This window comes from Etheostoma cragini, chromosome 7 (assembly GCF_013103735.1).
Source record: "Etheostoma cragini isolate CJK2018 chromosome 7, CSU_Ecrag_1.0, whole genome shotgun sequence".
NCBI lineage: Eukaryota > Metazoa > Chordata > Actinopteri > Perciformes > Percidae > Etheostoma > Etheostoma cragini.
This window is the reverse complement of record NC_048413.1, coordinates 25,050,898-25,063,327: the sequence shown is the minus strand read 5'-3', so window position 1 is coordinate 25,063,327 and position 12,430 is coordinate 25,050,898. Positions and strand designations below refer to the sequence as shown.

Genomic DNA, 12,430 nt, shown 5'->3' with positions numbered 1-12,430 from the left:
TGGAAAAAGGCTGCAATGAAACAAAGAGTGAAAAATTTAAAGGGGTCTGAATACTTTCCGTACCCACTGTAGATAGAAAAATGACAAAGCGGGAAATGAGAATGTTTGGGGAATGTTTTACATGTGGTGGCAACAGCAGTGACAGGGTCGCTGGGATCCTCATCATACAGGGCATAGAGAGTGACAGAGTAGTCTGTTGCCGGCAGTAACCCTGCCAGCTCCACCACTGTCTGGTCTGCACTGAATTTCTCCTGCAGCAATACAGAAACAAAATGCAAATGTGGAGTTAACGGTTTGTTAATATTAGGAATGTCTTTGCCCACATTAGTAAACAGTAATCAGTCTGGTACCAGTTTTATTGTAAAATTACATCATAATGGGTATTTTGAGAGGAGCGCTTACATACAAAATAATTAAAGAAGCACAGAAGGCCGCGATTTAACAGCAAATTTTCATCTTTATTTTTTCAAAAACGTTGGCTTTCCTTGCATCTAAGATGGGACGATGCAAGGACATGATGTGAGGAAAAAGGAATTGAGGGAAATACTCATATAATAATCATTATATAGCCAAGATAAAATTAAATTTTTTGCAATCCGTTATATGGTTTATAAAAATCAACAAGCATTGCAATTCATTTCACTTGTTTTATTTGATTTTCAAGATCAAGAATGATGTGGTCACCATTAACAGATAAACCCTGGACTAACGTATTGTGCCTGAACGTACCATATTTAACTCATTATCTCATTTGGCGATAATGATGTGACGTTTCACCGTAAATGTATACATACTGGGTGTTCTTGTTTTCACCTCTACCTGATGAACGCCATTTGTGATTAAAATCAAAAAAGAAATAAAACAACAGCAATATGTAAGTATTCTCACTTTTGGTACTAAAATTAGTGATCAACAACATATCTAGACTACAAACAGATATGCGTGTCTTCAGATACACTTTACAGTGGCTATGTGTGTGGTTTTCTGAGCCATATGTCCTACGAAAGTTGCCAATAAGGCTCTGTGGTGCAAAGTGGTAGTTGGTCCCCAAAACTCACATTATAAATCATTTTGTGAGCAGGGCTTTCTTCTTATTTGCCTAGTACATTATGTTTTTCCCTACCTGCCTACTCGTTGTAGATGCCCTTTTCTGGCTGCTAATTACCCTGGTTATTGCTGACGCACACACGCACACGCACACACACACGCACACGCACACACACACACACACACACACACGGAGAGAGAGAAAGGGCTCTCACCTCCTTGGCATCATCAGGCTCTCCGTGGTTGAGTGCTGAGTACAGGACCATGTACTGTGTTGCTCCAGGCGCTGCACCCCAACTCACTCGCAGTGTGCTGTAAGAGGCAGGAGTCACTTCCAGGTTGGCAGGCATGGCCAGGGGCACTAAGTAAAGGAGATAGGAAGATAATCTGTAAATACATATTTACAAGCTGGCAAGTAGTTAAATGATTTTTGGAGTCTAAATATTTTGGTGATGATTTCTGCCCTGGGGAACGTAAGTAACTGTGACGCTGTCCGTGGTACTAAAATGGAGTAGAGGAGATTTACAAACAGACAGGCATGGTTTCTTAGCCTTCTTGCTTCCCCCCCCCCAAAAAAAATTGTAGCAATCCACGGACAGAAAAGAAATGCCAGGCAGGAACAGCCGAGTACAACTGACAAACTGACAACTGACATGTGGGACTCATGAACAAACAAATGAATTCCTTAAAATGTGATATTAAACATCGATATCAGTCTTACATGTAGTGACAGTTCCTCTGAGTGCAAGGCCAACACTGTCGTCATACACAGGGAAGATGGACACGTGGTACAGTGTCTGAGAGGAGAGGCCTTCCAGCAGCACAGTGGACTCTGAGCCGGCCAACACCACCTAGGCACAGAGCATCACTTTAGAAATATGTTTTACTTTTTATGTGACTTTTTAATCTCATCCCACACAGTACCCCGCAATTTTCGACAATAACACAACATTTGTTTTGCTCCCTTTGTCCTCTCTCTGACAGCTTTAGCAAGAACAGTGTTTTTCCTGTTGCAATCAAACACATTTCTCCCAGACTTCGAGTATGATGTCAAAAACAATGTGGTGGCTGCTGGAATGTGTCATCCTTCATAATGACAGTCTTATTTTGCTTATATAACTGTGCTTAAGTTTCAAACCTAATGTGGTAATAAGGTAAGGTTGCGTCCTGACCTCCTGTGGACTCTGACCCTCGGCGCTGTGGTAGACCACTCTGTACTGTTGGACTGGCTTAGAAGGATTGGTCCAATGAAGCTTTACTTCTCTGGAGCCCAGTTCGGAGAACCGGAGATCAATAGGACTGGGATAGGAGAGGGCTGGGTCGGCTGTGGGCCCAGGCTCCATTCCTGGAGACACAGAAACAAGGAATCAGCATCTTAGACCCTAACTAAATAATGATCCTTTGAAAATTATAAGTTTGCATTCAAATACTGTCTGACAAGTTGGCAAGGAAAGGAAAGCCGATAGACTGAAAGCTAGGGGCAGAAAGCTAGACAGATAGATAGGTTACTTTTTGAGATGCCACGGTCCTCTATCCTTCCACACAGAATGTGGACCAGTCGTGCCACTAGTTTGCTGAGCAGAGGGAAGTCATTCACATTGTAGACGTTCAGATCTACCGGCTCCGATGCCACTTGTCTCAACTCAGCCTCGTCAGCATTCTTTACACCTGAGAAACACAAAGTCATAAAATTGATCAACCTACTTTGCACAAAAAGTGTTTCAAGATTAGGACAAAAGGCCTCGGAGCGCCTTACAATTAACAAAAACTGTATTGCATAACACTAGCAAGACCACAGTGGACTAGGTTACACTTCTCTCAAGTCAAAGTCAAGAGTGCTTACAGACCATGGTGCAAAGAAATGCAAGGGATAGATGTGACTGGACTAAAGAAAACCTCAAACAAACGTCAGAAGGTTAAAGTATTTAGTCTTGAGACCACCTCACACTCTTTTCTTTTCAGTCTTACCTACAGCGATGATCTCCACGCCGGCATTCTTCAGCCGGTTTGCTGCAGCAATGGCGTCATCCTGAGATTTCCCATCGGTCAACAAGACCAGGAAAAATGGTGTGTCCGACCTCGTGCCTGCCTCGGCCCCCATGTTCTCCTCCATGACATGGAGCAGCGCCTGGCCTAGGAGATGGATGCATGGTTACACATTGACAGACATACGGTATCTATGTGTACGTGTTGTATGTATTAGGATGTGCTTATATTCTGAACACTGAACATATTGAAGCTGCAAACTGTGATGTGTTTACCTGTAAACGTGTTTCCTCCCTTATATCTGAAATTCCTTACAGCTTCCAACAGCTGGTCTTTAGTAGTAAAGTCGTTGAGCTGCCACTCTGTGCGGGGGTCTCCACTGTACTGGGTCAGACCTGGGACAGTAACACATCATTAAGCAACATTTTATAATTTTTTGTGGGACAAGCCATTAGAAAAAATAAATTCATTATACTTTAAGTGGCTCATTTTTTGTCTTCAATTGTTGTTACTACAGAGCCGTTTAAAACCCAAAAGCTTAGACAACGTCTGTAAAACCTTTTTTATAGCACGTTCTTGGTGTAGCAAAATCAGCATGACATTGAAACATAAGCACTGAAATTATCCGAAGTGTACTAAAAGGTGTTGACCTGTGAGCTGTTTATTAGCTGAAAGGAGCTGAATGATCAGATGGTTACCGGCAGGTGGTTGCTAGGACTTTCCCAGTGGTTGCTAAGGCGTTTCTATGCGGTTGCTAGCTGGCTACTGTGGTCTTTTTTGCAGTTGCTACGTTTGTAAAATGTGATCCTCACCGATCTGAATGTGGTCCGGCCCAATGTGGAAGGGTGTCATCAGGCCCTCCAAGAAGTCTCTGACCCGTCTGAAGTTAGTGCGTCCAATGCTCCAGGAGCCGTCCACCAACAACATGATGTCGGCCGCTGCGTCGCTGTCACACTCAAAGGGTTTCCTCGGAGACACACCTTGATAAAAGGAAGCATGAAGCAAATAGTCTGGAACTGAAAAGGTCAGCTATAGAGACTTATTGAATCTATGCAAAAGAGCACTGAAGCTGTTCTGGAGGCTCCCGGAGGACGGACACTTTATAGAAGTAGAGGATTTGGGGCCTTTGTTTAGGGTTAGGGTTATTTTTTATTTAGAGCAAAAGTAAAAATCCACTTAGATTGAGAAATGTTGTGTATCTTAAGTAATTATTAGTGTTACATTTTATCTTTCAAACAGAGGTTTAAAAACAAGCATATGTTGGCCAAAATAAAATCAGCAGTATGTGTCTGCCACCGGCTGACCCTGATTTAACTAAAGATTGAAAAACCCATTTTGGTCGACCTCTACTTTACAGTGTTTTTGTATATTACACACATGTAGAGTCTTTTATGAACTCCTACATTAGGCCAATGAGGTGGGAGAACTTGCTTGAACTTGTGTTCTGCGTGCCAATGATCAATGTCCACAATTTGTCTGCATTTTGGTGCTGTGACCCACTTACAGCCTGCTCACCGTCGCACAAGCATTAATCCATTTCATTTCTTTTCTGGTTTAGTTCCATTCAGTTTTCTTGTCAAACAATTAAACCATGACACGACTGACACAGTGAAAAGCTGTATGCTTTCCCCATTTCGCCACACACCTGTGTACCTGTGATTACCTTAATGCCAGACAATGCTCCACCCGGTGCTCAGACATACAACTGCAGATTATTTAATAAACCAACGTGGTATATAAACAAAACAAAGCAAAGTGTTGTAAAGGCTCCAACAACATATATAATAGTATATTATTATAGTATTATAGTATTTGCATATTAGCGAGTACATGGGTAAATGCATACTTTTAAATCAGGAAACAGATGGCATTTATGCAAGCAAAAAGTAGGTGTAGGTGTTGAAATGTAGGCGCCTAAATGTCCGCATGTGTTGACACGGTGCGAACATGAACATGATTACGGTTCCATGTATGTGAATGTGTGTGTTCCCTTGGATTATTAGGGGGAGAGAGGACACATGTGGCCTGCAGCCAAACCAGATGGCCTATCATTATCCTTACCTTTACCTGTCCCTCCCTTGTGTAAACACTGTCATCACATTTCAAACCAACATTTGCTGCTCTTAAGCCTCTTGTTCCCTAAACAACGAGATGAGCCAAAGATGATGCTGGCCAGCCGTTCTTTAGGTATAACTTCCTGCTTAAAATGGATTTGTCCTAATCGGTTCATCATGTTTTAGTTGATTAAAACAACCAATGTCACCAAAAGATCAGTTTTATGTAATGTTTCCTAATACCAGGTACAGGAGGTTACCTGTAACCGGTTGTGTAGGGAAAGGTGTCTTCCGGGGTTTCTCCTCGGTCGCTTTGCCCTGTGTCGTCCCCTGCTCCTCCTTATTCTCCATTTTAGAGCGATCCCGCTCTTTTTCTTTCTTCCTCTTCCTCTTTTCTTTGGTGGTTTTCTCTGGGGCCTCATCAGGGAGCTGGGAGGGGGTTTCTATTGCTGGGGTCTCTGGAGGAGAGAGCACATGGGTGGGGTTACAGTAAGAGAAGCAAAGAGTGTTTATGGGACCAGATGAAGCTGTACATGACAGGAAATCCAATAGATCCATTTGACTTCAAAGGATCAAAAGGACAAGCGAGAAAATATTATTTCCCTGTTAACACATAAACATTATGTTTTTTTTTAAACATAGTAACATCTTTAAACTTAGCGTGATAGATCAAACACTTGGCCTGGACCCCCTTCCTTGTCCTAGTTCCATCTTGTTCCAGCTTTTGTTTCCTGTGTTAAACCTACTGTTGCTGGGCTGTCATTATTGTGTATGTGTGTATTTCTCCCAAAGTGCTTTGATGTAGGCATGTGTAAATGCAGTATACTGTACTTAGGGATAGGGAGGGTTATTTACACCTGCAAGATAAAAGCTAAGAGAATCATTAAAGATCCAAACCACCTGTCTTAACAGCTTTTTCTTCCCTGTTGAGGTCGGAAAGAAGGTAACAGATGCACCAGACAAGCATATATATAATAATAATAATAATAATAATAATAATAATAATATATACGTCATTAATCCTGCAAAGGGAATTTACAACTTACACTTTGTTGTTATTACACACAGGCTGAATTACCCACACGTGCTCAGTACCTATACATGCACTAAATGGAGAGATGCCAGAGTGAGGGGGCTGCCCATGGAAAGGCGCCCCGATCAGTTGGGGGTTTGGTGCCTTGCTCAAGAGCACCTTGGCAGCGTCCCTCCGGTTTCCAACCCAACTCCCTACTGACTGAGCTACTGCCACCCCAAATATGTATGAATATAGATTTATTGTTGTAACTGTTTCTAATGCATACATTTTAGGAACTGAGAGGATTACATTTCCCTGGAATTAGACACACACAAATACTTCAATCATCCTTTTATCAACTTAGAAATATTTCAAAGATCAGAGCAATGGTATCTCTAAAGCCTTTCTCACACATTAATGTTCAACTTCAGACTGTGCAGAACACTGCAGCAATGCTTCTAGTCAAGGCAAAAATAATCATTACCTGGGGTTTTAGGTTCTTTGCACTTGTTACCAACTTTAAAAAAAAGAAAGAATTTCAAATAGAATAGATCAATGAAGTCGGAATGCCTTATTGTCCCAAAAAAGTCTAGATTGGCTAAATTAAACCTTGTAGCAGCTCCACAGTCCCGGTTTAAACCACTCTTAACTAACTAAAGTAACTCTTGCCAAAATGCAACCTAAGATCTTTGTATGAATGTACCTGAGTTAATCTTTTGTTTAAAAGCATAATTAGGACGTAAGTGCCGCTTTTAAGATTTACCATATTTCTTTTTTCCGGTCAAATGGTCTTTTGAATGGGAGAGCTAGGGGCCCTGTGATAGCACCAAAACAGCTATTTTTAAAATACTAAGAATGCTCAACACAACATGAAACTTTGCTCCAAGTATCACCAGGGGCTTTACACAGGAACTGCAGCATTGAGAACATTGTTTGTGTTCACAGAGTTTCCTAAAAAACAAAGGTTTTGAACGTCTCCCTTTGGTAGTTGTTGTTTACGCTATCCTTCATCTTGTCAGTCAAAAAGAATCAAACTCTGAATGCGAATGAACGTACTTCATAGGAGGAAATGTCATTCTTATATGAGGCTCCTTTTCAAATACAAGGTCAATACTGTTTTTCAATAGCAACAAAACAACAAATTACCCGTGCATTTATATGGAACTAAGCTTTAGGAGCTTTCCATCTGACTATTTTTCATGTTGTGTCGAGCCTTCTTAGTGTTTTAAAAATAGCTATTTTGATGCTATCCTAGTGCCCCTAGCACACCCATTCAATAGGCCATTTGACCGACGGTTAATCAAACAAAAATGCAGTAAATTTTAAAAGTGGCGCTTCCCTCCTAATTATGCATGAAAGTTTGACTCGGGTACATTAACAAAAAGAACCTATTTGCATTTTGGCCAGAGTCCCGGTTTAAGTCAAGGGGTGATCAAGCTTTAGCTGCCCTGGCAACTCAGCTTTCAGACTGCTGGCACGGCTTTTAAATCATGCCTTAGAACACATTCTATAGACTTGTTTGTCTGACTACTTAATTAGCTCATATAATACAGCCTTGACATGTTTCCACCAGATTTTGGTCGATTTTCCTTCTTGTTTTGTGCATGTGCCTAATTTGTATAACTGCTTTTTACCTCATTGATTGTTTTACATGTAACTGTGTTTTTATGCTGTTGTGTTTAGTGTGTGATCATCTTCTTTGTGATCCTAATAAAATCCTTATTATTAATCTTTGATACAATATGAACACAGACAGCGTAATGGGGTTTGCCGCATAAAGCAGAATAAATCATGACTTTGGAACAATTGTGATCCAAGTCATCATACTGTAATTATACCAATATGTGTGTCTGTCAATCTGTCTAGCATGCCCTACCTGTAGTAGCAGCAGCGGTGGTGGGGTCAGGATACAGAATTGTTGGCACGCCTAACAAAGCCTCTGTTACATCGTCCAGGTCTCCTGACCCTGATCCGCCTGGCAACATCTTCTTTTTCTGCTCTCGACTACCACTGCGGATCATTTCCTCTTCCAGCAGACCCTCCACTGGAAGAGAGAAAGAGCAGCTTAGGGAATCACATAAAGTAATATACATTAATTTGTTTCTCAAATCCTTTAAAAAGAAGCTTTATCATAATGTGTATGCATGTTTCAAAATCAACTGTAGACATACCAATATACAGCAAATATGAAACTCCTTGTGCAAATGGAATACCTAAACCATTTCATCAAACCAATGCTTCTAAATCGGTTATAACTTAAGTCTTTGTTTATTACCTTGGCTATAGGTTTAAGCTGGGTTACTGCACAGGCCACGGGTTAAATAAACACTTTTATTATAGCAAATTTATTTTCAACATGTAAAAAACTATATTCACACTAATATGGCAAGGAAGTAGGGCAGAGTCGAACATGCTGCTGAAGCATCAAGGGGTACCTCTAGTTAGGGGTGCCTGCTCTACCAGTTGAGCTACATAGGCGCCCAGCTAATTTTGACCTTATGATTGCGCTTGATGAAAAGTAAAGGGAACACCAAAGTTAGAACTTTTCAATTAAAGCCAAGTTTTATGACAGTCCATCAAATAGTTGTTGAAACACTTCACAGCGCAAATGTGAACCTAATGGTGGCAGGTGACAAGATATGTTGTACTTTTTACTTCACTACATTTATTTGATCATTTAAGTTACTTTGAAGATTCAGACTGACACTACAAAATATAATTATGCATGTATGTATGTATGTATATTATTTTGTATCCTTTTCTAAGGGGGAAATTCAAAAGATACCCAACAATATATAAAGTATTTATATTTAAATATATAAATTAAATATATATTTAATATACTATTTTAAAATGTTCACTCTGTACATTGAGTACTTTTACTATTGGTTACTGTAAAGTGATATTTTGATATTGATAGATCTGAAGTAAAAGATCTGAGTACTTCTTCCACTACTGGTAATCACCTCATGTGTGTTTGCATTAGTCACAAAGTAACATCACAAAATAACAAAATTGCCCTAGGTGGACACATTGTGGCATATGATCAGGTACCTGCCGGTGAATGTGTCAATAAATGGACCATTCCTGCTGTTACGGCGGTTACATTCAAGTTCTAAGAGAGGTAAGACTGATCATGCTAAAGTTGAAGATACAGGATTTTTGCTGTTTGGTATGTTTTAAAACTTAACTGCTTCACCAGTTTCTGTTGGAAAAGCATTTCCTGAAGGTCATTACTAGCAAACTAAGGGTGAAATTTGAAAGGGAGGTAGTCAAAGATAGTGTGCCCAAAGGGGGTTAAAGCAAAAGGGAAATGTGACGCATCAGGAAGGAATTCCCAGACTGCTATAATTCAAGAGAGACAGCCGGTGTTACGAATTTCAAAGTTAACATGTTTTTCAGACCTGCCTGCACACGTTTGACTCGACACAGTAACCTACTGTCCCTTGCACAGTTCGCAACTAACAGCGGGAATAACAGCCGGAGAGCTGTGATGGGATTCACTGTCACAGCCATAGGAAATAACAGCGTTGAAGACAGAGAAAGAAATGTCTGAAGTAACCTGTGCGCACAATTGATGCCAACTCCTGCACAGACCCTAATCCTCCAAACACAGCTGGTGTTTCATCAAAATGTCCTCATCCTACTGTGGGTTTCCTAAGAAATTACCAGTTAACTTAACTCCAAGTAAGTATACACAGCAACTTCAATCAAAACCCACTTTCCTGTAATCCAGCTTGAGTAGTATTTATACCCACTCACTGTGTGTGTACGTGGTCTGATGGGGTGGGGCCTTGGAGGAAACACTGCACACTCCAAGAAAGTGTAAGAATGTTAAAAATGTATCACATCCTAACTTTGCTGTCTTGCCAATGTTATCTCTCAGCACCAAAGTCAACAGCAGTTCTTTTTATCTCGAGTCAGTGTTGTACATGATGCCTGTAGATAAGTATGTCCCTTGTTCAGCCCCACAAATGTAGCTGATAGCTTGTTTTGAGATTTCTAGTTAATCTGGAGCAAAAATGTATGGATTGCTGATTAAAAAAAATCCTATAAATGATAGAAGTTGGCCTATATAGATGTGCAGTCATGTTCACGTTCGCTTGATACATACACTCACAAACAACCTACCTCATGCCTCTTTGTCTTTCCACACCCTACGTCTATTTCTTTTATTTCTATTTCTTTGTCCTGTCTGTCTATGTCTTCCAAACTCTCCTGCTCGCTGCACAAATCTCTCTGCCAACCTTTCCAATTTCTCTTTTCTACCTCGCTGTGTTTCTTACTGGTGAATCGTCGCTTTGCCAGAAGTCTTTCTGTCGTTCCATTGAGCACGAGGACTTGGAGGGTGTATTCCTGACTGGAGTCCAGTCCTGCCACCGTTGCCCGGCCCCGTGTGGTGGTCAGCATCAGCTCTGGCTGTGGCACCTCTGGAAAACACGAGCATTTTGGTTAAGACTTGCCTCTGTACAGTATACGATTAAGTCTAAAGGGAAAGTCAGGATTCCGGTAATCATCTACTTTGGGTTTCTAGTACAACATGTTTACATGCTTTAAAGTTCAAAAAGCACATTATCTTTCTCATACTGTCTTTTTTTGTCTCTTTAGGCCCGCCTCCCAAAAAAGCCCAGTCTGATTGGTTTCTTCTGTATCTGCATTCTAGTAGTCATCGCAGCCGGGGAATATCTGTAACAGCACTGTAGCGGCACTTTGTACATATATATAGGATACAGTAGTTGTGACATCACAAACGTACGAAACTTGTAACGTCTCGTTTAAAGGCACAGTTTCCGAAAACGGGCTGTGTGCATATCTCTGAGGGTTCAGCATTTTTACTTCATACTTTTTTTATACTTACTTGATACAGTGTTTATATAGCACCTCAACCTGCTTTAACAAAAACACATGGAAAATTCACATTGTCTTTACAATATGAGACCTTTTAAGCTGGCTTTCAAGAATCAAACACCTAAACATTTTTATACTACCCAAAATACCATGAACATTTACAAAGAAAAACCAGAGTCAAAGGGCCTCATATCGGAGAATGTACTTCTTTTGAACCGTTAAAGTTACATTGTGTAAGAATTTCTCCCGTCTAGCATTGAGATCATAAATCGCAATCAACTCTCTCTTGCCACACAGTTCAAAGTAGGTGTTACAGCTACGGTAGCCGTCACGCTTCAAACAACAAAAGTGTACAAAAGGCTGTCTATCAGCCGTGGTTGTTGAAGTGTAGGTCAGAGAGTGGCGCGGATGCGCTCTTTACATCGCAAGCGGGCACGCATGACAACTGACGGAAGGAAGAGGGAAAGAGAAAGCAGCGGTCCGGAGGATAATTAACTAGTTGGGATTTGGTGTGTACGTCCAAAGCAGCTCTAATGTTCACTCTTTTTCTGATGACGCTGGTGTCTTTCTCTTTTCAATATCCGTTTTCTTTTTCTGGGCGAGGAAGAAGATTCCTGTTCCTGAAATTTGGATTTTGAATACGTGTGGTCCTCTGTGTTTCCTTCTTCTAACTCGTCGTTGCCGGGGAGCGACCATACCCATTAGCAGCAGAGTGAGTTGAAAACCCAGAAGACGGAGCAGCATAGTCCCTTACCGGCTAACACATTTCAAGATGACGCATGACTATGGAGAGTCTACCCCAGTTCATGCATGCACAAATGTAAAATTTCAAGCCAATAGGAACATAGGAATGTCATCTCTAATGACCCGCCTGTTAAGGTTTTGAAAACTTTGCTTTTCCATATTAGGTTATTAGACACTATAGTGCAAAGTAAATTGGAATTCTTTCAAATGTTTTTGCCGGCAATTTCAACAGGTAGTTTCCCACATCTCCTAAAGTCTATGACCATAGTTTTTCAAATATTAAGCTCGAGGCCATCATTGCTGCGCCAGTTTACAAGATCAGACACCTCGCTCCCATGTGCTGATTCATCTGAGTTTGTGACTAACCAACCACTTTAGCATAGGTAGACCAATCATACAAGTAATAAAGCGGAGGAGATAGGCAGTTAAGTGACTTGGAAAGTTTTTTTATTCGCTTTTCATAATACTTTTTCATTTGATCATTTAAACTGTTCCATTTTAATGTTCGTAATTATGTTCCCTGAATGTCTAAATGTTCTTATTAAATAATAATCCCAATTACAATACAGCTTTGGTTAAATTGGTTGGTCAAATGTCTCAAACTTTATTCTTTCTTTGGTAAAAGTAAATGTAATTTTACTGTAACAGAATATTTCTTTAAAGAAACGACCACATGATAAGTAATATAGTACTGGTGGCCTTCCCTCTCCAGTCCACAGTCTACTAACTGGCCTTA

The 12,430-nt window shown here is 40.6% G+C and overlaps 1 protein-coding gene across 3 annotated transcripts in view; it reads right to left on the bottom strand.

Annotated features, from left to right (window-relative positions):
• Positions 1 to 12,430, bottom strand: part of LOC117947392 (collagen alpha-1(XX) chain) — a 33,500-nt gene that overhangs the window by 14,102 nt on the left and 6,968 nt on the right. For 2 of the 3 annotated variants that reach the window (XM_034876273.1, XM_034876274.1), the window contains exons 4-15: positions 10,389 to 10,532; positions 7,979 to 8,146; positions 6,716 to 6,721; positions 5,348 to 5,551; positions 3,846 to 4,013; positions 3,309 to 3,428; positions 3,016 to 3,180; positions 2,557 to 2,715; positions 2,220 to 2,392; positions 1,769 to 1,898; positions 1,263 to 1,408; positions 122 to 251 (exon numbers count right to left, since the gene is read on the bottom strand). In XM_034876273.1, coding sequence (XP_034732164.1) covers positions 122 to 251; positions 1,263 to 1,408; positions 1,769 to 1,898; positions 2,220 to 2,392; positions 2,557 to 2,715; positions 3,016 to 3,180; positions 3,309 to 3,428; positions 3,846 to 4,013; positions 5,348 to 5,551; positions 6,716 to 6,721; positions 7,979 to 8,146; positions 10,389 to 10,532 — 1,713 coding nt within the window. The remainder of the gene's footprint in view (positions 1 to 121; positions 252 to 1,262; positions 1,409 to 1,768; positions 1,899 to 2,219; positions 2,393 to 2,556; positions 2,716 to 3,015; positions 3,181 to 3,308; positions 3,429 to 3,845; positions 4,014 to 5,347; positions 5,552 to 6,715; positions 6,722 to 7,978; positions 8,147 to 10,388; positions 10,533 to 12,430) is intronic. The other variant, XM_034876275.1, reaches the window with a different exon arrangement.